This window comes from Pterocles gutturalis, unplaced genomic scaffold, assembly GCF_000699245.1.
Source record: "Pterocles gutturalis isolate BGI_N339 unplaced genomic scaffold, ASM69924v1 scaffold47854, whole genome shotgun sequence".
NCBI lineage: Eukaryota > Metazoa > Chordata > Aves > Pterocliformes > Pteroclidae > Pterocles > Pterocles gutturalis.
Genome location: NW_010137531.1, coordinates 18,561 through 43,550, shown reverse-complemented (window position 1 = coordinate 43,550; position 24,990 = coordinate 18,561). Strand labels below are relative to the sequence as shown.

General features: G+C 41.3%; 1 protein-coding gene across 2 annotated transcripts; it reads left to right on the top strand.

Moving 5' to 3' along the window:
* Nucleotides 1-1,190: 1,190 nt before the first annotated feature.
* LOC104468486 (myosin regulatory light chain 2, smooth muscle minor isoform-like) lies at nucleotides 1,191-5,904 on the top strand. 2 transcript variants are annotated; one of them, XM_010082630.1, is made up of 3 exons: nucleotides 1,191-1,385; nucleotides 1,639-1,800; nucleotides 5,438-5,904. In XM_010082630.1, the coding sequence occupies exons 1-3, from the start codon at nucleotides 1,202-1,204 to the stop codon at nucleotides 5,608-5,610; spliced, it is 519 nt and encodes a 172-aa protein (XP_010080932.1). In that variant the 5' UTR covers nucleotides 1,191-1,201; the 3' UTR covers nucleotides 5,611-5,904. The 2 variants fall into 2 exon arrangements, with proteins under 2 accessions (XP_010080932.1, XP_010080933.1); XM_010082631.1 differs by lacking the exon at nucleotides 1,639-1,800 and having other exon boundaries at nucleotides 1,202-1,385; nucleotides 5,438-5,610.
* The last annotated feature ends 19,086 nt before the right edge of the window (nucleotides 5,905-24,990 follow it).

The following is a 24,990-nucleotide window of genomic DNA, read 5'->3' as shown; positions in this document are numbered from 1 at the left end:
GCAAGAGCGTTTCGATTCTGGGTGTCCTTGAAGCGGGATGCTGCTTTGGAAGAGCGATCAGCTCTCCCCCGGGGCAAAAAAAAAAAAAAACAAAACAAAAAAAAAAACAAAAAAACAACAGAGTTTCCTCAGTGCTGTGCTCGCTGGAGCGTTTTCTCTGAGCTTGGTTCTCCCCGCACGTCCAAGGCTGGGCAGGGGCTGGCTGCCAGGCTGCTGTTTTCTGCTCCCGGCCTTTTGTAGTTCAAGCAGAAAGGAGCTGCGTGTGGGTTTCCCTTATCCACCCCTCCCACCAAACCTAAAGGACAAATGCAGTCTCCTTCGGTTCATTGCACTGCAGCACCATACAGTGGAAACCTCAGCAGGCTTAGCGACAGGTAAATTGACAGTAGGAGTGATGGAACGGACCATTTCTCTGCATTGGTCAGACCCCCTCTCGGTTATCCTGAGTGTTACAGGTGAAGAGACCTTTCCTGGGTAGACGAGCAAAAGCAGTAGGAGTTGATTGCTTTCCCCTTTTGCTTAAAAGAGCTTTCAGGCATGCCAGACCTGTAGTATATTTCAAGTAAAATTAAATGGATAAAAGGCAACACTTATAGGTTTGAACAGAAATATAGTTTGCAGTTTTCTTAATTTCGGGGTGTTTTAAATAATGGAAGGCAAGGCAAGGACTGAGACCTATCACTATACAAAATAGCAACTACTTACTGCTGTCAGGTATCCTGTTCAGGTGTCCTGTTCAGTTGTGTTTCCTTCCCCTACTATCTAATATTGCACACACTTGCTGTATATCTATATCCGTACAGAGTTCTTTCACAGGCTTAATGACAGCTCTCAAAACCTTGCTTTGCTCTTTTAAACTTGAGACCAGTCTGAGTTCACTTCTTGCAGATGCATGCATCAAGAAGGGGTCCCAGACAAAAGCTGTCCCTTTGAAGACTGAAATTCAAGTTTAACTTACATCTTCTTTTAGTGACTTTTTTTTTTAGTTAGGAGTCTGTCTTTCATTTGTTCATATTTCCTACTTTTCTTCCCTTCTTGATAAGGGAAATGTGTTCTGATGAGAGGAAATGGAAGTGTGTTAGAGGTGTTTTCTGTCTGTGAATTTCAATATCAAACGTTACTACAGGGGTTTTTTAAGTCCTAAATCTGATTTTACTGTATTTACTGTATTTACTTCTCTCCCTAGTGTCCAAAAATCAACATGTCTAGCAAAAAGGCAAAGACAAAGACCACCAAGAAGCGCCCTCAGCGTGCCACTTCCAATGTATTTGCAATGTTTGATCAGTCACAGATCCAAGAGTTCAAGGAGGCCTTCAACATGATTGACCAGAACAGGGATGGCTTCATTGACAAAGAGGACTTGCACGATATGCTCGCCTCCCTTGGTAACGTCTTGAGAGAGGGGAGGGGAGTTCTACCACTTGTCTATCTAACTAATAAATCTCTCATGTATAAATAGAATCATAAAACATTTGCTAGGCTGCTGCACTGGGCTCTGGGGTCTGTTATCATGACTCTCAGCTGTGAATAGAAGTGATGATGTTTTCTGAAAAATGTCACCTGTATAAATTAACAGTTTTGCTCACATAGCTGATCTTTTCTTGAGGTTTTTTTAAGCTATGTATATGTTTACTGTAGGAAAGAATCCAACGGATGAATACCTAGATGCCATGATGAATGAGGCTCCAGGCCCCATAAACTTCACAATGTTCCTCACGATGTTTGGTGAGAAGTTAAATGGCACTGATCCAGAAGACGTAATCAGGAATGCTTTTGCTTGCTTTGATGAAGAAGCAACAGGTATGTGAATGAAACTCAGCCACTTGGCAAGGGCAGAGGGGTGTATTTCTATGTTGTTTATTTGGGTTTCTAAATACTATGCTGATTTTTGCACCTTTATAAATGAAGTATGACATAGTAATCCTTCTAGATGGCATATTCTGCCAAGTAATGAGATTTTATTTCTGAGAGTAAAAACTATGGCTGTTCTGTGTGAGTATGAGGACAAGTAGTAATGCTCTTCTGGCTTTGAAGAAGAGTGTTTTAACTATGTATGTTACTCAACTTGCAAAATAAGATGAATTTGCTCTGAGAAGATGAGGAATTCAAAATGGTAATATGTGATTTTCTATGGCATTGAAAAGGTGACAAGTGTGAAATGAGATTCATCTGAATTCTTTGATGTATTTAATATTTCAGGACAGGCTGCCCAGACTATGTAAACTCTATTGAACTCTTATCTTGCCTAGTGTATGTTATGTCTCTGACAAATGCCATGTGTCATGCTCTCACCCACAGCTCAGTTTGCTTTCAGGCTGAGGAAGGGCTGTAGCCTCCATGATCTAAAGATAAAAACAGGGTGGGGTCTAGAAGGCAGAAATGACAGATTGGAATGACTTGCATAGCAAGGTGCGGGGAAGGAGGAAGATGCAGAGTGCAGTTTTACTATATCAGACTTTCAAGGTTGCACCTGTAATCTTGAGGTTAGAGTTCATGCATTTATTTATTTATTCATGTAGGCTAAGATTCCAGAGAAGCATGTAACAACCAGGGATGACTCCTTAGGGTGATTCTGAGGAATTACAGAAGATCAGCGTTTGAACATGTTGTGAACATGTCTTAATAGTATGTGCTGAAATTATGTAGCCTCTGTACTGGAGATGTCATGGCACCTATAACTTTCTTCACAACTGTCCACAGCAATATTTCAATCTAACCTGTGGATATGTGCTCTGAACCTTTCAAAGGATATTATTCCATTTCAAACGAGTATTTTTCATCTGTGTATTTTTAGCACCTTTTACCTTTTTCTGCTGAGTTGTATGTAAACAGGCTTTCTGTTGGTAAGGTCTTTTCAAATGTTAATTGACTTCCTCCCTCTCAAGGGAAATCTCTTTACCATCTCCTAGAGAAGGAAGTTTTGTTATTAGGTTAATTATTTTCTCCCCACAGGTAGTCTGACTCACTATGCTACAGGCTTTTTTTGTATCCTTCAAAACAAGAGCCTGTGAATTAGGATATAAAGAAAATGATTGTGCTACCAGTTCCTTTGAACAGTAGCCGTCTACATCTATGTAAATAATAAGTTACTAGTTCAGGCCCCCATGTACTGATAAGATTGATTTTATTATCTTTCAACTCTGTGTGGTAAATGTTTTAGTCTAGTCCTAGGATGATTTGAGGGTAATGGTTCCACAGTTTCTTTTGTGTCTTATGCCATCCTCAGATTTTAACTAGGAAACATGTTAGATAGTTATGCAGTTTTATTGATTTTTAATTCATAATAGTCAAAATGCAGTGTAATGTAATACACAAAATACTGTGTAATGTATTTGTAGAACCCATGTTATCTTTGCCTTTTGTTAATTTTATTCTCAGATTTGGCTTCTGATCAGTTTGTTCCTTTTAAAAAAGAACAAAAGCATTTCCAGCTATGTCAAATATTTTTTTTTTTTTCTTCCCACTTAATAATCTCCACATGCATGTGTGTTATGGGTCTGATTTTCTAACTCTACATCGGTGTAGTTCTTTTGAAAGAGAATAATACAAATCAGATGTTCTTGATGAGGATAAGGTAGTTGTGCTTCTTGGTTTTTACATTTCCTATGTTGCTAATCTAGTTGGGTATATTGCTTCAGCATTACTGACATATGTAGTACTATGAAATTAGTATAAAAGTTATATCTGTCTGCATGTGGTATATCTTTTGTCTGCTCTTTGATCCTGCATTGTCATCTCTTTTGTGCTGTCTGACAAAGGCTGAACCTTAAATTTTGTTTCACTAATTTGTTGTTCCCCATCTACAGTGACGCTGTGCATGAGGGAGAGTGGGAATGCAGTTTGCTTTACAATTCTGTGCTGCTGAAACTTTTAGTGTATTCCTAGTCTGGCAATTTAGCTCAGTGTTTAAACACCTAGGTGTTCAGACTGAAGCCATTCAGTGCTTGAGGCTAAACTTGCAGCACCAAAGACCTTGCATTCTTTGAATACTATTCCTTATGTCATCTCTCATCACTCTCTGTAGGACTGCAGGAATAGAGAGCCTAATCTGTTTAGCTGGTTTTTCCCCTCCTTTACACACATCAGCAATGAGACAATTCCAAAATTTGACAGGATTAAGATGGGCCTGGCTAACTGGACATTCTCCCTGTTTTTCAAGCAGAACGTTGCTGTTAGCATTCTTCATTTGGAGTCTGTAATCAAGGGCTTCTTTACACTGGCATATGATGCCGTTTTAATTAGCATATGTTTTAACATGTTTTTTTCCCCTTCCCCACAGCATACACCAACAATAATTTTTCATGCTCATTGACTGCCTTTTGGTCCCCTGATTACCTGTTTGGTTTTGTCTCTCTAATTAACTGTTTGCTTAAGTTATTCAACTCTTTCCAAAGCTGAATTTTTTTTTAAATCACATTCTAGTTGAATCTCCATCAGTTGATGTGGGTGTCTACTTATGATTTCCAGCTGTTCTGCAGTTTACATATCTTTTTTTTTTTTTTTAACATACTTCTACCTCCTCTGTTTTGTTATTGATATTTCTCCAACTAAAGTTCAATAACTAATTTCCTTCTCAAATGAAGCAACTATTGTGCCTTTAAAGGCATGACAGGTCTTATTTCAACATTAAGCAGTTTCTGCATTCTTATGTTTACCATTTGTTATGTGCATTCCTTTCTTAATCTCTAAACTTTCCTGGAATTATTTAGCAACTGGTGGTTCTGCCTATCTACTGAAATGGAATTAACAGAACATATTTAGCAACCACTCATTTTTATATCTTTTGTTAATTTCCTCCAAAATATTCTGTTAAAATTTTAGCATAAAATAAATAATATATCCTGCCTTTTTTTGACTAGCTTCTCCACCTCTGCCTCTCCACAGTAAACATTCTTCCTCTCTCCTGAGTTAACTTGCTCAGTCCTGCCTGGAAGTCTTTTCTATTATAAGCTCTCTCCCTGGATGCTTGCCAGCAGTTCACTGCAGCCACGTAAACTGCCTCCAGCAACAGCATTGTGCAGCAGTGAAGAGCCAACCAGTGGTTATTTAGTCCCTAGAGGAAACTAGTTTATAAAGGACATGAAAATATATGTAATTAAGTCAAGAAAAATGTAATTCAATTAAGAGAACAACTTCTGTAATGAAGACTAGCAGTGACAGCAACTTGTTTTTCCACTTTGAGCTGTTGAAGATCAGTAGATGGAAATAGGTATTATTAGATCACAGTAGATCAGGCCCTCTTTTCAAAAATATGTATGAAATGCATCAAACTTCCCTCTCTTCCCCTTTGCATTCAAGGAATTTCTTTAGAATTCAATTAATAAAATATTTTGGGCTCTTGGTGCAAATGCATATAGGACATGCTGTAGTAGTTAATTGCATGTCTGTTGGTATGGCTGTCTGGGAAACAGCTTCCCTTTTGTACATGTCATTGCAGGGTTCATCCAAGAAGACTACCTGCGAGAGCTGCTGACAACAATGGGAGACAGGTTCACAGATGAAGAGGTAGATGAGCTGTACAGAGAGGCACCCATCGACAAAAAGGGGAATTTCAACTACATTGAATTCACGCGCATCCTGAAACACGGAGCAAAAGACAAGGATGACTGAGTAAAGCTCCTGATACCTGCAGATAGGTTTGTTTTTGTTTTTTTTCCCCCCAGTAATTTTATTTCTCAGGATCTGTTTTTTCTTTTTTTCTTGCTGGGACCTTTTGCATACATTTTTAACATTCCAGCTTTTTCCCCTGTGGACTCTGGGGCTGCTCAGGCACACCTGCATCTGTGTAATAAGACTGGAAATGAGCAGGGAGAGAGGATGGCTTACAGGGATAGAGGTTTAGGGACAAAGATCCATGAGTGTGGACACCCAGGTAAAAATGTCAGTGCTACTCATCCTAGCTAGATTTTTAAATTTTTAATGGTAACTTTGCAAATAAAACTCTGCTATATTAAGTATGTCATTAAAATTTCCATGGTAGAAGTGCACTGTTTATCTAATCGTATCTGTAAATCTTTTTGCAACTGTATGCAGTTGTGCTGTTAACTTTTTGCCTTAAAAATGAAGCATAAGTCACTTAAGCATACTGATTTTTGTATTTCAGCAACTGAGCATTTACTGCTGAGAGTATATACAATTCAGAAGCTCCCATCCTTCGAATTTTAGTGAACTGTAAATTAATGATTTCTGTCCTAGACTTGCACATTAAAAATATTAAATCTTATCGATGTAATTGAGGGAGTATTTTACTGCCTTAATGCCTCCATTTCTCAACACTGAGTAAAATATTAATATTGCTTTTAAAAAACCTATGTTTTTTATCATATTTAATCCTAGTATCTTTAAAAAAATCCCATGTATGAGAAGAATGGTTGAGTGATGCCTCTTACCAGATTTGTAGAACTGACAATAGAACTGACATTTAATTGCAACCATTTATTTTTTCTTTTTTTCCTCCTCCTATCTTTTTTCAAAGCGCAGTGAGAATGGGATGAAGAAGGAAGGTGTGCTGTCTCTGTCCTTTTGATTGCTTTCTGAAAATGTTATTTCTTGCTTTCCAAATGAAACAGTATAGAATATATTTTTAAGAGCTTCTGCTGAGAGTGGTGCTTTGGGTGTGTGAGAAGGAGGCATTCCTTTTGGTTCCATTTCTCATAATTATATCCTCTAGTTCTTGTGGTATGGAATACATAGCAGATTTGCTAGAGTACGCTGGAGTAGATTTGCCATAATCTGAATACTTGTGGTTCTGTCTTTTTGGTCTTGAGAGAAAGGGTGATCAGAGTTGGTTCTGTTACTTCTAGGAATTACATTGTTATCCCTTAAGAATTTAGGTTACAAAATTAAGAAATCTCATATGGCCGAGAGCATTTTGCTGTTTCTTGGTAGGCTGCTATTGCAAACTGAACTTCTGATAAATTTTGTTAGAGGACACTGATTATTTATTTTAGAAATACCCTGTTCTTTCATGAACACTCTACTAGATCTGTCATCTTTTGAGAAGAACAATGCCATAAAAGTCATTCACTGTAAGAAAAAGCTCCGAAGCTTCTGCTCTACCTCAGTCCCAGTTAGCTTTGTGAAAGAATGGGGGCTGTCCAGACACATAAGAGACCACAGGATGCTAACAGTAGGACTGTAAGAAAAGTATGAAAGATGCTGAAAAACTGAGGGGGGGGGGGGGGGGAAGGGTTCAAAACACTTTCAAAAGAAAACAGAAGAAGAAATCCAAATTCTTCAAAAATAAGTTTTCTCTCAGTTGCTGCTTTTTTGCTGAAAATATTTACATTGAGAGGGGGTAGAGATAACAAACTCGGAAAAGAACTTTCGTAAAACTATCAGTGAAACCAATTGTGCCGTGTCTTGAAGGAGGCGAAGTCGGCCAGGTCCTCAGCAGCCCACCAGCTGAGGACAGCCTCCCTCCTTCCCCCCGCACCGCAGGAATGTCTGGCGGCCGCCTGGCTTTCCTTTGCAGGGAGCGGGCTGGGAACTCGAGGCCACTATCCAGAGCCATCAGTAGGTGGCATTACAGCTCCTAACACTAACTTCGCTGAAGGGCAAATGGCTCATGACACAGTTTGTTGGTTTTTTTGAGTCCTGAAGACCTCATTTGGTGCAGCATACAAAGGAAAATACGGTCAGTTCCCACAGCAGCTCTGCTCCTACCACAACAAGGACTAATGCTGTCGCGATTTTTTCAAATTGCAGCTTTTGTATACACTGAATTTTGTCTCTTTAATCAAATTCCTTTGTTACAAAAGAAAGCCGTTGTTACAGTCATGTATGTACAAACACACGTGGTGTATATTTGAGAAAGACTGGTTTTCAAAAGGACTTAAGGCTGCGTTTTTAAGTCAAACCAGGTACACTGCTCCTGCCTTTCTCCGATCCCAGTAAGCACTCTTGTTTTGTAAGATTAGCTTTGAAAAACTACCCCAAATTCAAACTTACGTGTTTGCATAACTTTATTTACATATGAAAGACTGAAACCTGTGGTATAACTAAATTGTTGAGGCTCAGAGTGAGGCAGCTGGCATTTATCTACAGCAATAAATACCAATTGTTAAGCCCCAGTTCTTGCTTATGGGCCAGGGCTATGTTGCTGTATAGCAACGCCTATTTGCCGTTTGGTCTTGCGATGACAAACTGTAATTCATTAATGCCATTGTTCTTAGCCTTGGCTTTGGGAGAATCTGTTTTAGCCTCTCAAGTGAAATGGCATTTAAAGCTCCGATACAAACATGTCAGAGAGCCTGATAAAAACAGACTTTTGGTGGGCAATTCAGAGGCCTGGGATTTCTCTTGCAAAGAAATTTTAAACCCTGCTCACCTCTGATGCAGAAGGTGCCTTAAAGTCTGTGTCTGTCTAGAACCAGTAACACTGGTCTTATGGAATAACTGCAGTTCTCAGTCCTGGCAAAATCAGTCTCAATAAGAGTCACAGGGAATCTCCAGGTGTTCTCACTGAAGCAGGCCAGCAGAACATGAAAGCGTTTATGGTGGGATGTCTTTCTCCTTTTTTTTTTTTTTAATTTTTTTATTAATTCAGTTGTTTTATAGCTAGGTCACTTGAGTGGAGGGCTGGAACAATGTGGCCTTGAATCCTCTCAGCTAGAAGAGAGAATTAAAAGTAGGTCTGCAACATCGAGGCTGAATGTTAAACCACTGAACAATTGAATAAGAGAGGGTGGAACCATCAGAAGCAGCTGTGTTTCTTATTGTGCTGGTTTTTTTTTCCTCCTTTTTTGGCAAATGAAGGAGCTTAGGCAATTATCCCAGCTGAAGGGATTAAAGAGATCAATTCTACCTGAAGAAAGACTCTTTCCTGCTCTTCAGGGTGAAGTTCCCAAAAGCTATGATTCACAAGTGGAGCTAATACACTTGTTTTCTGTGGTTGCAGAGGCAACAGAGCTGAACCCTAAATGAGTTTTAGTTTATAAACTGTTTCCTCTCCAGGACTGTTTGTAAACATTTTCCTCTGCCTAGCTGTTTGTGAGAAGCAGTGCCTCACCAGGGGACTGTCTCACACATCCTGCATCTGGCCTAACATCCCCCCTCCACTCCCCATCAGGGTAGGTAATAACTTGTAAAAGTTGTCACTGCCCTTACTCTGCTTTAACATTGTGCACTGCAAACTGCTGTGGCTCAGCAGCTGATTATCCTGGACCAACTCAGCTGTCTCTGTGCTGGAGGCAGGAATTTTGTAACCTTTGCTGTCCCTATTTGTGAGGACAGCCCTAACTCCTGCAGCAAGAGCAGTGGTGACTCCTTACCTTCTCTTCAGTATTTCTTGTTGATGAGATTCAGCAGATCCTTACTCAGTATGCTTGTTGTAATAGTTACTAATTTTAATGCCTAACTTCCCTAGATGGGGAGAGAGCAACATCTGTCAATCTGGAAAGCATGCCTCACTGTGAATAGTACAAATGATGTCAAACATTCTTCCCTGTCACCCAGATACCACATGGCGGGTATGTAATACGACAACATCCAAATGTCAAATAGAATGCTGCTTGGTCTAAAAAACGTGAGAGCCTTAAGAGAATTCCTGTCACCAGGGTGGCATCTAAATACTAGGCACTTGGCATGACCTTTGTGGACTGTTTCCTAGCGGCAGGCATGTTTTATATTGCTATTCAAATAACCATAGCTAACTGCTGACTCATCTGTAGTTCCACTCTACGCATCCCACTGCTTAAGTATAAAAATTACGTTAGTAGCACTTATTAGCTGTGAAAGGAAAACTTAACTAGAATTTCTATGTAATCATCACAAGATTGGAAGTGTAATGTAAACTTGAGTATTTAAAAATATAAAAAAGCGTTCACACAACTTTAATAGGAATGCATACCAGTCCCAGCAGGCTTCTTTCAGTGAATAGATAAAGAGTTGCAAATTAAAGATACTTGCAGCTGGAAACTTCCTTTCCAAATAACTGCAGGTCACCGTGACATTGGAAATGGCTGCAAAAAGTTACAGTGAGACTACAATCATTGCACGCTGCCAGCCCCCCACACACACATAGAAGATTTCCTTGAGAAATTTGCTCAGCTCTATGCCCCGCAGCCCTAGCAAGCTTCAAAGCTATAGGGCTGGAGTCAGTTAAAAGGGGAGTTAGCAAGATAAGCTCTTGAACTTTGTGATACATTTTTTGAAGAAAATTAAATGGAACAAAATTGCTCGTAGTCAGTACTTGCCTGTTTCTTTTACTGATTTAGGGGATAAGGTGTTTTATGTTCATTAGAACCTGAGATACATGTTGTACAAAACTCAAGTTGTAATACTGTTATTGCTATCCCCTTGGCAAACAGGCGAACTTGGCCATGATCTAAACACTTCTTTGCCTACCTCCCTCCTCTGAGAATTTTCAATTATGCAATTTTCAGTTGTCAGAAGACAACATTTCTTTCAGACATTCTTTGACTCTTTTTTTTTTGTAACTAACTGAACATAATCTAAGAATTTAACTAACAAAAACTAGTTTCTCTGCCGTAACATGTGTAGGTATGCAAACCGCATCTGTCTTGCTGGTGTTTGTTACTGGTGCTTTTTTAGCACATCCATCTACTCCATGGCTTCTTTGCCTAGGTGAGGCAGAGAACGGCCACGCTGTTACAGCTGTATTTGGGGATGTCCTACCACGTGTAAACCTAAGAGGAAGGAGGATTCATCAAACTTGTACAAAAGGATGAGTAAGGAATACACTGAAAAACACAGAACTCTTGATTTACTGACTGGAAGATGACTATGGGCTACTTGAACCCCCAAAGAGGAGGATATACTGTTGCCATGAAGTGCTATTTATAACTGCAGGATTAACAGAAACCCCACCTGGTAGTAGCTACAGCAGAATTTGGAGGCAAGCTGCGGTGGGGCTTGTGACAGTAATCATAAGACAGTGATGAGGCTTGTTGGAAATACTTGCTTTACTCTGCTCCTGTTGCAATGCATGCAGCCTGCTGCCCCTGAAATTGCCTGCCCCAAGCTCTGGACACAGAATTTGGGTAACTGAGCAACATCTAAACTAATGAAGATTAAAACAGCAGAAAGAGGAGACAAGATAGGGGCTGAGGCACTGAAGTGTTTCCCGATGCAGCTGATCAGAAAGATGACTCTGTAGTTGAGATGCCAGTAGTCAGCCTTCTCCAGAGGCTGGACACCCAACGCCTGAACAACTCTTTGGGTAGCTCCTTACTTTGGCAACCCACAGCAGCTCTTCCAGGGTTCTGTTTCATATTTGATATTTCACCCTCTCTCTCTCCCCGCTTCCTCTCCTTCATGCAAGCACTTAAATGCCTTCCACATGTCAGGGGCCTGCATCTGCCCCTTCTGTTACAAGCTTTACACATGCCTAAGGGTTGTGACCCCCAAGCAAGAAAGGCATTCCCTTCCCTACTTTGTGTACCACACCTTGGGCCTCACCTTGAGATAAGATTCGAAACATCTAATAAGCTGTAAGGCAGGCTTCCCAAATTTGGATGAGTAAAAATTCAAGCATCTCCAGGATTAAGGAGTAATTCAGTGGCAGCTTTGAAAATGCTGGCAGTATCTAAGTGGGATGTCAGTACCTCAGACATTTCAGGCTCTTGACTGAAAGTGCAAATCAGATTCTTGTGCACAGCTCTGGATGCACAGCAATAGTGGCAACCATGACACAGTGTCATCTGAGGACAGTAGGTAAGTGTGCTAGGAAAACAGGAGACTGTTTTTGGCTGATGTTCTTACTAGTGATGCCTGGAAGGTCTTACTCTATGCCAAGTTTTCAGGGCAGGTAATTAGGCCTCTTCCACCACTGATCTCAAGTATTGCTAAGAAAGAGCAAATGTCAAACAAAGGGGAGCTGGCTGCTTATTTTCACAGCCACTTTCCAGACTGGAAGGGTACTTTACACCTATGTGACTGATTCTGGATTATTCTTACCTATGACAGATTTAGTGCTTGCACACACCCTTTGCAGGAATGTTTTTGTTACCTACTGGTGGTTTTTAAAGTGACTATAAAAGCAAGGAAGGCATTTGGGAGATGCTGTTATGAACAGGTTAGGGTGTGTTTAATTTAGTTATTTCTTCTCCTTCCAATCCCTCCATGCCTCCCTTAAGCCTATTCACATGCTTTTCTTCTACAGGGAATTGTACTGAATTCAGTGAGGCTCACCTAAAAAGACCATTTCAGCAACATTATGCAAGTTTCCAATATTTATCTTTATATACTGATACGTAATTCTGGCTCATTTCCTGACTCTGATGATTTTAGGTGTGTTTTTTTTTTTTTTACAGTTTTTTTTTAAGGTACAGTTTGCTTGAGTTTCTGACTCTAAACAATATTACATTAATGACTTTCCTATACAGTTTGCGCCATTTTATCTCTGTGGCAGTTAAAAATTTTGTTTGTAGAATCTCCTTGCATTTCTCTGCTATATGTGGCTGATGTCAGACACCTGTGATATCTGGGCATGTTCTTACACAGTCCACAAAGGTTTGTTTCAAGCTTTTGTTCCCAGAAGCTATGGAGAAAAGGACTGTATAAGATCTGTTTAGATCAGAAGTTGGTTGGGGGTGGGGCGCAAGAAGTTTTATCCCTGGAAATAAAAGCAATAGTGTGGCATGAAGGTATTTGTAATATGGGTTCCTTTTAATGAATCTTAGCCACTTAGCTGACTGAAGACATTAAATTGGTCTTTCCCTAAATTAAGCAATTAACTTTCAACACAGAAAATTAAATTGCTTAAGATTATTACACAGCTATCTGAACAATACTTCTAGTGTCTCCTTGCTTTTATTGCTTTTTTGCCACTGGCATTCTGTATGTAATCATCCAGACACCATGAGACATATTGATTAAATAAATCAGGGCCCTTTGCACAGTCCAATCTTGGTTTATATACTCTTATACAATACACTATTACTGCAGCCAAGTAATAAATAAGAGCTAGTTAAGATAGAAACTTCGGGCAAAGCCAGTCTGTCCTGTAATCCGTAATCAAAAGTAGTTTGGACTCCAGAAATACGCTATGTCTTTACTGGGAGAGAGACAGACAGATTCCTGAGTTGACTTTAGTAGATATTTTGCTATTAGGCTGTGTATTTCCTCTTACTACACTGAAAATAAATCTGGCTGAAGAGCAGCTTCTGTGCCAATGCTCCCAGAGCTCCAGACAGGTGAGTAGGTCTCCCTCTGTGTTTGTACAGTGTCTAGCAAAACAGAGGGAGGGAGGGTTGAAAATATGTCTTAAGGCACTTCCATAACTAAAGTAATAAGCACTTTTTTAGTAGAGGTGACAAAAGCTATGTTTGAACAGCTTCCACTGTGCCCTCTCTAATTCATCAGAACATCATTTCCACCTCTTCCTTTGGCTAGGCTGATTTAGGAGCTTTCTATTAGCAGCGTTCTAGATAACAAGTGGCAAACAGAATATTCCAAGGCTGCCTCATCCTTTCTTATCCCACAGCCTAATGACAAAAGGAGACAATTGTGCCTTGTTTGCTAACTACATGCTGTGCTTTATCTTGCATTTTGGCTTATGTTGTCATCAAGTTGCTAATCATCACTCTGTGACACTGCCTGCACAGCTCCTTCACACAGCTCTTGGCTGCGTTACATGGGGATGGTATCACAAAAACAGCAAATGCAAGTGTTGGCACCTGTCAATAACTGTTGTTTAGAGGGCAATTGTTTCTTTGTCCAGCCAGTGGAACATCAGATATCCGGGCCACCAAATAAATGCTATTATACATCATCTGGACACCATATGGTCTGTGTGCTTCTGACTATAGCTGAGCCACAGCCCTCCAAGCAGTCAGGTGAGAGAGCTACCTTCCAGCCTCAGCAGCTCTCTGCTTTAGCAGCAGTAAGTCTTCCACATAGGTATATTGTGAAGAGAATCTTTTTTCCTTGTGGAAGTGCTTAAGTTTCTGCTGACCCTTCCAGGCATGGATGAACAAGTAATGTAGCAGTTCCAAGGTCAGTTGTGCCGCACAGCCTACAGGTCTGCACCCTGCTGTATCTGCAGTTCTAATGCTCCCTCAGAGAACTGATCTTGTATTCGGATGTCCAAAACTGTGTCTTAAATGAGCTCATCTCATCTCATGCAGCTTTTTATTATGTCTTGCAAAAGAAGTCCATTCTATGTTGGAGCCTTGCTTTGGCACCATGCTTGAATGGACAGAACCAACGCATGCATGTAGTTGGAGGTGACTGGGTTAAACGGGTCAGCGGGCTAAGTCCTTGCACACAGAGAAAGAGGAAATGAGGTTTGAATCAATTCCTAGAGTAGCACAAATTAGTGAGCTACTAAGAGCCCTCAGAGAGGTTCCCAGAGAGCCTCACACTTAACCCAGGTAATTACAGCTGCAGGTGGCTATGTAAGCATGAATCACATCGGTGAAAGTAGTGCTGAAGCCTCAGCAAGACTGGTTTTATAAGCCTAGGAACCGAGTCCAACTACATTTTATTGACCTTACTGCCAAGACACCCTCAATCCTTGCACTAACGGCTAACCAGACTACAACATGTTATTGCCATTTAAAACACCTGGGACTGGGACAAGCTGTATTGGCCAAATCCTAGTCTACATCCATACAAGAAAATCTAGTAGTCATACAAGTTTGACAGGCAAATTTTGGCTCTGTGCCTGTAACTCCGTGAAACTTGCAAACAAGTGAAGATCTGTTTCCATCCTAAAGTGCTTGAAAGGAACTTCTGTTTTTGAGAACATGAGATAACTAGGGTAACAAATTACTTCATCATCTACTAATGTCCCCAAAGCATGGACATAACAGGTTTTGCAAAGCAGCTTAAAACTTCCAGGTTTCAATACACACTGAATTTAGGCTTAACAGAGTGAACTGTACTTTTCCTGTCTTAAATGCTGACATGCCTGATTGTTAAATTGTTTTTTCCAGAAGACTCATAACATATTTAATGTTCTAGGCTGAGCTGAACTGCTTCATTGTTATTTCCAACCTAAATCCACAGGCAGTCTACAATGTCATGATGTCTTTGGGCCTAACTTGTGTCCCACTCCTTGACAGCCTGAGTCCAGCAATCATGCTGAACGTGTTTAGCCAGGGTAGACAGCATTGAGTCAAGCACAAGCACAGTGGCATCTCATGCAAAATCACGACCGATGAGATTCATGCCTTTTGCATTCCAGCTCAGTATCTAGAGCTTACATAGGGCAAGTAGGCACCTGGGTGCAATTTCCTTTTGAGCCTGAGAACTCTCAAGGCTTTTATACCAGAAGCTGTTCTAGGATGAGACCTTTTTCTGCTCTTCCTGTTGAAGATGGACTTTTAAAGGAGGATCAGATTCATGGGAGGACAAGGGAAGACAGAAGGAGACAGGAGATGTGCCTGGCTCTGTAACTCAGAAGTTTCAGAAGAACTTGACGCTGGGCTTCTTCAGTGTGAGGTCCAACACAGTTTGTGCATATTTTTCAAATAAAAGAATTCCTCGGAACAAGCCAGGCCTGCCTTCTCTCCTACAAAGTATCCTTCTTATTGAACTGTAAAAGTGAGTTCAGAATTAATTTCTTTTTTCCACCTGCTTTTCTACTCTGTACATACCCTTATTATTGGCATTTCTTTTTATCCAATTAAGAGGCTTCCCTTATGATGATGGTTGCCATCAGTCTCATTTTTGCATACAGAATTTGATCTTTTTATGGATGTAGTACTGGTGAACTTCAGAAGCAAACTAGGTGATGGGACTTCATATGCTGCATTGGTTGTTATGGCAATTCCTAATATAGGGCCTGAGTTATTAAGGATTATTGCATTTTAAATATGTTCTACTTCAAGGAATAAGTTATTCTCATTTGTGAGGATCTGGTGTATGAATAGATGTTATGACTCTGTGGATGGAAAATTATGTAAATTAAAAGGAACTCTTAACAGGTCCTCTTCCTAAGGATAAAATGACAAGATGGCAGCATGATCTCAGGCTATACAGAGGTTACTGCAAATAAGCCCCAGTTAAATGGGGCTACCTGGAGGGAGGATGGGAATGTAAAAATTGATGTGTTAATATCAAATTATCCCAGACATCAAGAACCTTCCCCCCCCCCCTTTTTTTTTTTATCAAGAACCTCCCCCCCCCCCCTTTTTTTTTTTAATTGGGCAACTCTTCTATCTATCTGGATTTAATGGAAATGCAGAGTTAAGGCACTGTTTTCCTGATTTTCCATCTATTAGGTTTGGATACTGTGTTCTGCAAGGACATAAGTAAGAGAAAGAGACTGTCTACACTCTCCACTGCCACTTGGGTCTAGACTTCTAAGTTGGTCAATTTCTGTAGGTTTTGAGAACACACAGGCAATGGGGGCTTGACTGAAAGATGCTCTTTTCTGCCCTTCATCTACAGTCTCCTCCACTATGCATTCAGTGGAGCATAAGCGTAACCTCAACGACAGCTATCACCAATTGCTGATGAGGCTGGGGCATGTGCAGGAAGAGGATGAACTCCTTCACTGCGTAACTCAGGAAGCAACTGCACATCAAAAATTCCACCCCCTAGGGAAAGGTCACAGAGCAAATCTGGACCTGCTATTCCTGGTGAAGTACCTGCAATGTACAGCTCTTATGAATTCTCTCTCCTGACCTCCCCCCTCTTCAAACAGTCCTTACCTACTAAACAGAAAGATCACCAAAGCCCTATCCAGCAGGTACAGCTCAGTCTTAAGATGTGTGGAAAATCATGGAAGAGCTCCTCAGACTCTCCAGTGCCAATGCACCTGAAGCGGCATTTCAAGTTTTAAAACCAATTTACAGGATTAGCATTTGCCAAACCTAAATAACTGTAGGAGGTAGGGGGAGAGGGTGTGGTACATAGAACACATTATGTCTGCTTCTGCTCAGGTTCCTGCCTGACCCCACCCTCAGGCACCACTCTTGCCAATTTTTAGCTCCCTCTCAGCAGAGCTGTTACGCCACAGCCCAAGCATACTGATACACAGGACCCCGTGCCTTTGAATAATACTGCTTTTCAATGCATGGATTTTCTCTGCCTTCAGCTTCCCAGACAGAGTGCCTCTCCAGTAGTGGATTAATTTGAGAGACACCTTCAATACACTCCCATTGTATTAGTTTACCATAATGGAGAACAACCGGATAATGGTCAAGCACTGGGGGGAAGGGCATGTACAAGTACCCCCATGAGTGAAGTTCTGCATTCACCCTGTTCCATTTTTTACAGATGTGATGTTTAGGGTTTTTAACATTGCAGTAAGTTGTGCAGCTCTGTCAATGTTTTTACAGTGTACTGTGGGAGAATTCATCTGTCCCTACTCCAGATCCTGGCAGAAGTAGCATGGGTATGGCAAGTCATGAAAGTGAACTGGTTCTGGCTCCACATCTGTGGCTCCATCAGTGGCAAGGCACTGATCCAGTGGTTCATTCTCTGATGCATGTTTAAGTTATGCAACAAGCCTGCTTGTCTGCAACTCTCCTTCTTTTAGTCTGGAATCAGTACACTGAGCCTATTTGACACTTCAGATAAGTCCTTCAGCTGTCTGACCCAGGCAGCCCTTTGCATACCTGCCACATCCCAAGACATCCTGCTCTTAGCTTTAGCGCTATGCAAATCAGCACATCCCCCTTCTCCTGGCACATTTCTGAATAAGCCTGCCTCTTCTCAGCTTTCTAAGCCAATTCAGCAATGTCAGCCTGTGCCACATTCCACACCTTTCCAGTCCCAGTTTCTACCGAGGATCTGTGAATCCACAGAATGGCACAAGATAATCTGTTCACAGCTTAGTCCAAGCAGTCAGAATACATCCAACTGAAATACTTTTTGGTGCCATCTGACAAGATTGTAGAGGAGAAAGAATTAGGACCAAACGTGACAGTCTGATCCGACGTTTCTGGGCTGCCATGGAAGAGAAGTCATGGTACTAAAAGGGAATCACTATGGACTAAGGGAAGCAGGTATCCTAATGGGGAAGGTGCCTGCATAACTAGTATACAAGCAATAATTAGTACACAAGGTGGTACCAAGTTCAAGAACACATAAAAACTATGAAGAGAACAGAAAGCATTAATCATACTGTTACTGATTACCTACTACAAAAGATTAATAAAAGTTAAAATTTGCTTCAACTGTATTTGGTGAAAAATCTAGAAAGATGAAACAAAGGTGCTTTCATGACTCCCTCGCTGAAAAGGGAGCTTTTTGAGATTCAACAGGAAGCAGTCAGACTGTCAACATGAAAGGAGCAATTGATCAGAGGAGAGTGCAGAGGGGCTCCTGCTACAGAGCAAGCTCAGGAAATCTGTGCAATGGGCAATAATAGTGATGATGGGGAGCCAAGACCAAATGCGATAGGGGGGTTTCTTAAGTGATGGGAAGGCACAAGAGCCTACTGGTACAAGTCAGAAGGAGGCAAACTAGTAATAGTAGAAGATGGTGGGGGGTTTTGAAGGAAGGAGAGAATTTAGATTAATAAGAAGATCAAAATTCTTTGAACGTGGCTCAGGAAAAAGGCCAAATGGGGAAGACAAGTTCAGTAGAGAGATGAAAGTTACTGGTATTGAAAAGGGAATTGGGATTATTAGTCTCTTCTGATAGCTGTGAATGACGGAAATTAGTGTGCTGCTGAGAGCACTGTAGAATAGTGTGGCATCAGTATATCCAACAGGTGAGGAAAGCTATTATCTTCATCTTTTTCTACTTGAGAATCCCAAATTACTTTGTTCTGCAATACCTTGAGATGTGGCGAAAGTTCCTGGTCTTGAAAGGAGATACCAATAGGCCAAAATTAACTGTTCACATTCATAATTGCTAGAGGAGAAAGGTTAGCAAGGGATGGAACAAGATGGTGAAATCTGGCTGAAATAGGAACAGTATGTTCAGAAGGGCACTGGCTGGTCATCTTCTGAGTGGTGAGACAATGGAAAAACACACAGAACAAAGGAGCATCGGGTAGGTGTGCCCAGGAGCAGTTTTGGGAGACAAGCAAGAGAATCATTCCCAGAAAGGGCAAAACCAGAACTGACTGTATGGAGCGTAATCAGACTGAGACAAAAGAAACCACAAAGGAAAATTCAGGTCAAACCACATGTCAGTTCTGCTGATTTGGTTCATTGAGAAGTTTACTTAATATTTCATGTGGAAATCAAGAGTTTGTATTTATTCCACTCCTCTGTGGTCAGTTTTAACAATGTAACCCCAGAACTGTCAGACATTTTAAAGCAAGAGTAGGAAACTTCCTGGAAACCTGAAGTTTTGCTATCCATACAGCTGGCACAATCCATTCAGATGTGTTTACAACTAATGTGCACAAAAAATAAAGTAACATCATCAAGTTAAAATTTTCTTGTCTGCTGTGCTTCCCCTAGAAAATGTGTGTATAGATCAAGCCTCCTCTTTTCCTTCTAATGAGCACTGTCCTTTGTGTGCTGCCCCAGGGACAGAGGACAGAGGCTGGGAAAGCTAAAGGCAAAGGTTTGCAGGGAAGGGTGCCAGCAGATGAGGAGAGAGAGGGATGGATGGATGGATGGATGGATGGATGGATGGATGGAAGAACATCCTGTGGAGCCTGTTTTGGCACCGCAAGAGGCAACAGCCATGATCAGCAGTGCTGCACAGGGCACAGCTCCTGGGAAGGGACCAGGTAAGCACAGCACATGGGCTGTGGATTGGGAACCAGCCACAAACTCCTGCAAGTGGTGAAAGAAGGTGACAGACTTACCTGGCAAGGACAGCACAGCCCTGCTTCTAACCTTCTCTGGCTTTGCCTCTTGAATATTTTGAAGCCATTTTTCATCTTTACTCATGCAGATTCATTCTTGCCCTAGAAGTGACCCTACAGATTTCAATTCAGATGTTACCTGTACAGACACAAATGTGTCATACAGAGCATTTAAAGGTAAAATTCTGACCTAAAAGCAATATGCAGGATAAATACTTGCTACACAAAATAGTTTCCTGCATATAGGTTTCACTGTCAAAAGCTGTATTGCAACATCATTACATGACTAAGACCAGGACTTTGGGCTGGTTAGGATTGTTTTACTATCCTGTGTGGGCTTGCAGAGGCAGAGAAACCTATACTGTCAGTAAGGTCCTACAGCAGATGGCTGTATATAGCTACTAAGTAAACTAGCAGGGCTCAGGAGAGGACAAACACTACTGTCAGTGAACAGTACACTAAAGGTGGCTGAGGACCTAGATGGCAAGTAGGTCCAGTGGAGACATGCAGGTAGAAATCCCCTCATATTCACAAAATATATAACCAAGTCCAGAAAACAGTAATACTCAGGTGGCACCCAGATTTGAATCAGATACTGCCTGCTAGCATTCATGAGCAGAGGACCCGACACAGTGGGGCTTCATCGGAACAACTCCTCCTCCCTCCTCAGTGGCTGACCAGGTATTGGGCTGGATGGGCTCTGCTGGCCTCCTGCTCCCTTCCACATTCCAGACAAGAACGAGGACTTATTCTGAGAGATGAGAGGTTATGTAGGCAGCTATTGCTGCCCTTCAGAGAAGGGAAAGAAGCTAAAAAAACCCATAGGATCTGAGATTAAAACTGAAAAGTTTCTGGCTGGGTGCCCTCTGGAGGTCATAGCACTCTCTTTCTGATTAGAAAGAAAACCTTTGATTTACATAGAAATATTTCTGGCAAGAACAGGGAAAAGACATGCTATATGATGGATATGGGTTTGATTACACTTTGAAAGTTTGCCTGAATGGAACAGTAGCAGCAAAATAGTTTGCTATTTAAGCTATCCCCCTCCAAACTTAAAATAAGGCTTTTATGCTTAGCTAGATATCAAAATGACATTTCACTATGAGTTCAGTCACCTCCCAAAGCTGCTCTCTCTTTCCTAAGAAAACTTTTAACTTGCACAGTAAAACAATGATGGGTAAAAATAATCTTGATCGATCACTCATGGATCATCTCCTCCTGTTTATTCAGATTTAAGCCAGTGTCTTTTCCTTTTCTCATTACAACCATCACTTTAACAGCAGACTTGCATTTCATGTTACAGGAGCCCTTTAATGATGACTGATGAATGTGAACAGAGAGAGAGAAGTTATTTTTGCAAGTAATTATTGCACAGCACTATTGCTGCAGCAAGCACTCTGTTAGAACATGTGCAGCAAAAGCCATGTAGCTGAAATTATTTGCAGATCTCCATTTCAAACTCTAAATGCATGTACTTATGATGTCCCATTTGCGGTCCGAGTCCAAAGGAGAAATATTTATCCTCCTTTTGTTTAAAAATTATTTGTATCTCAGACTGGAAGTATTTTGTTGCTGTTGGTGTTCCTGCTGTTCTTTAATTTACGGACGTTGTGGACGTCAAGCTGGAACAGAACTGTAGAATATAATTTATTTTGGTGCAGCTCTCTGGACATTAGAAAAAGGGCTGGCAAAATGGGGATCCAAATACTGGATCTGGACTGTTCCCATTTGGTCAGGATATGAGCAAAGAGTTTTTACCCTTTTTATTTGCATACTCATATTGGGGTTTGGGTTTCTTAGTCATGCTCTTATACAGGCACCGTGAAAAACATGTCACTTACCACATCACTCTGATTCACTAAGTCTCTTCAGTTCAAGGCCTCATCTATTATATATTTGACTTATCCCACTGGAGTCTTATTTCATGGCACAGCCAAAATCTTCTCTTTGATTATAAGTCATGACCATATCAATAGTCCAGTTGCAAGATCTGGCAAACTGGATTGCCCGATGAAATTAACTTGATCTTATAGCTGTGAGTACATATTTGCATTTCCAAACCAAAGAAAATAATGTACAAGGTAAATAGTAATGTTGCTGGATGCATTGTACAAGCAAAGGCCAAGGTTCTGAACACAGAATTTGCTTCTCTTTCCACAGACACCTAGTTTAACAACTTAAGAGTACCAAGGTAATCTTTAATGTATCCAGCATTCCTGGGCAAAACTTGTGTAATATATTACACTGCCATTCTACTAAACTAGCATTGTGAACCTAGGCAAACACTTCTTCCACAACCTTTTTTTAAAAGTTTTCCATCCAAATCCTGTTGGTGGTGGGCAGCTAATTATCTTTCTAAGCAGACTAGGGTTCTTTAATAAAACCAAAGTTTTTCACATAGAACTGGAAATTAAAACCACCACATCAAATCTGGCACTTGGGAAGCACATCTGATTAAACAGGCATCTGTATTTTTTGAGTGTCACTTTCTGATCGGAGAACACCCTGCACCCATTGTGTCAGGACACACTAAATCAGAAGTCCTTTTCCGTGTGGAGCCTGAGCTCTCCCTTGGTGCAGGAAGAGGAGAGGTGCAGTCCTCACGGGACTGCTGGCATAGTTCTGACATTGCCAAAACTACCCTCCCTTCCACAGTCAGATGAGTGGTCACAAGCTTCACCTTGTACCCTGAAGGCTGCTGCCTCGAATACTGGAGAAGACCCAAGTACAGAACAGGGAACTCAAAGGAAATGAGATCTTCAATCTGTTGCAATGCCACAGGACTGGATTCATCTCACAAACTGAACTACTGACAAGGTTGCTTTCACTGGTGGAGCCGGGTGTGCTGGGCAAAGTGGGGACACATCCCCAACAGGGTGCTGCTGGATTTGTTGCCTTGGCTGCTCTGGTAGAACCTCCTACATCACCACTGCATGCAAAGCGTCCCACCAGGGAAGGTAAGACCTTTCATGCTCACCAGGCCAAACACTTATTTAGGTCTGTAGAGCAGAGCCATGCCTGTAAGACTCTTGCTCACATGGAATCAACAGTTCAGGCCACTTAATTCTCTCTCCCCTCTGTCAGGTGAAGAAAATTCTACCAGTTGAGATGCCACTGTGCTTTGCCTTTCTCACAAAGAAGGAACCACCAACAAGACCACTACTTCTGGTGGAGGAGAGCTCAGTGTACCAGATGAAGGGGAAGCCCTGATTTCTCCCAGACCTGCTCCGTGCACCAGGAGATACAGACCCTTCTTCAGCCAGGCTGGGTGTAAGGTGTTCCCACATGGCTGCCCTGACTATAGCCAAGCCACAGACAGTTCTGCAGAGCAGGGGTGGCACACTGCTTGTAAGGTTTTGCCTTGCATGTAAAAGGCATGGTGTTTGTCCATGACAGTTTCAGCCCCTGTTTCCTAAGCATCTTCCCTAGAAACACTCAACCTCACTGCTTACCCCCAGGAAAACTGTTCCTGCTCAGAGGCAGGGGTACTGACACCCTTCCCAAAGATCGAAACTGCAGACATGACCCCCACCTGCACATAGCACATATCGAAGAAGCCATAGGTCCCTTTGAAGGTTTAACTGAAAGCTGTGTTGGCTTTGCCTTGCAGCTGAGACAACTGATGTACTAGAGCAGTTCGGCTGTCCCACTGCCCCAGGGTGCCATCAGAAGGAAGGCATGGATGTGGGCAGTGGGACAGCCTTCATGTTAGAAACTGATAAATTAACATCCATAAACACATCAAGGAGCAGCATGCAGTGCCTCCCCAAAAGAGTGACTGAACTAATTTATTTTTATAAGTAATTATGCCTCCTAAGTGCATCCTAACTCTACTCTGCTGTTGCCAAGAGAAGGGAAAACTTCAACCTCAAATCATTGTCAGGCCTAAACGTCAACCATACTTTTTTCAGAACGGCGCAAAAAAAGACGAGTAAGCATGCAATATTTATCAGCATAAACTGAAATAAGCACTGAAAATAGAACTGTGGAAAAATATGTTGTACTTGTATGGTTTAGGCCACATCCTGATTTCACATCCTGATTTAATTCAGCACAAGTCTGAAACAATGGCATTAAATCCCCTTTGCATTTAACCCAGGTAACTGAGCAAATGAAGAACTGGAATGAAATTAAACTTGATGTTAAATTAACAGTTAGGCTTAGTAGCACAGATAAAAGTATAATCCCAAAAACTGTTCTTCCCCTTGCTTCATGTCACATTGCATTTTAAACATATCCAGACACTGAAACTATTGCAGAGTTGGGCAGTTCCTTAGTTACAGGAACGTGGTTTTGACAGGCATCAAAGATTTGTGCTTTGAATCTGCATGGGTTACTTATTTAGTAGCAGACTGAATTTAAGCAGTTGGTTTTGCCTCTAGAGCACTCCATGCAGCCCTTGGATCTATCAGGTTATACTGCTCTAAGCAGTGAGTGAATACAGGAACCTAAACACCTACAAATAGTTATTTAGATGTTTATTCCCTAAGAGACTGAGACACTTTCATAATGCTTCAAGGACCTTTTGACTTATTTTGGTTTTCATTCTAAAATGACAATACTGGGACACATATAACTAGTCCCTACCTGTGACAGTAACTCCAACATGAACAACATATAAACACAGAAGAAAAGCTCCAACACAAAGTGATACTAGATGACTAAGGCCACTATAAGCTCTACTGGTTTCTGCAAAAGCTGCTTTCTAACACTGCAGGTTTCATGATTTGATAACTTTGAACCCATCCTAGCATCTCTTCATAGGCATGCCACTGACTGAAACAAACCCCTCAAGTCTCAAAGCAGAAGCCTTCAACTAGGTGCTTCCTCCAGCATGTTCACCAGGACAGCTGGAGCCTGTCGGTCAGCTCTGAACATCCCTAAGCTATACGTAGTGCTCACAAAAAGCCAAAACAAGACTTTTTCCCTGTATGTTTAGCACTTATCTTCTCATACTAGCTTAGTGGTTAGTGTATTTACAGCTACCACAGAAGATCTTGTTTCAGGCCCTTAAACTGGACTTTAACCCAGGGGTCTGCAACTCTGAGTAACACAGGCTGTTCTTGGGCAAGTCTCTATTAGGTAAGCTGTTTAAATAACTTTATATAGCTTTGTATAAATAACTACACATCCATTAAAGCGAAGATATGAACTGCACTCAGTGACAACGCAGCTGAGAGAGAGAGGAAGTCTCTCTGACTTGATAAATATTTAGTTACAAGGGACTGGCAGCGATCTCTTACAGAGCATGCAGGAATCCAGAAGCTGGAACATTCCCTTGGGATATGTGTCACTTCATGACTAAG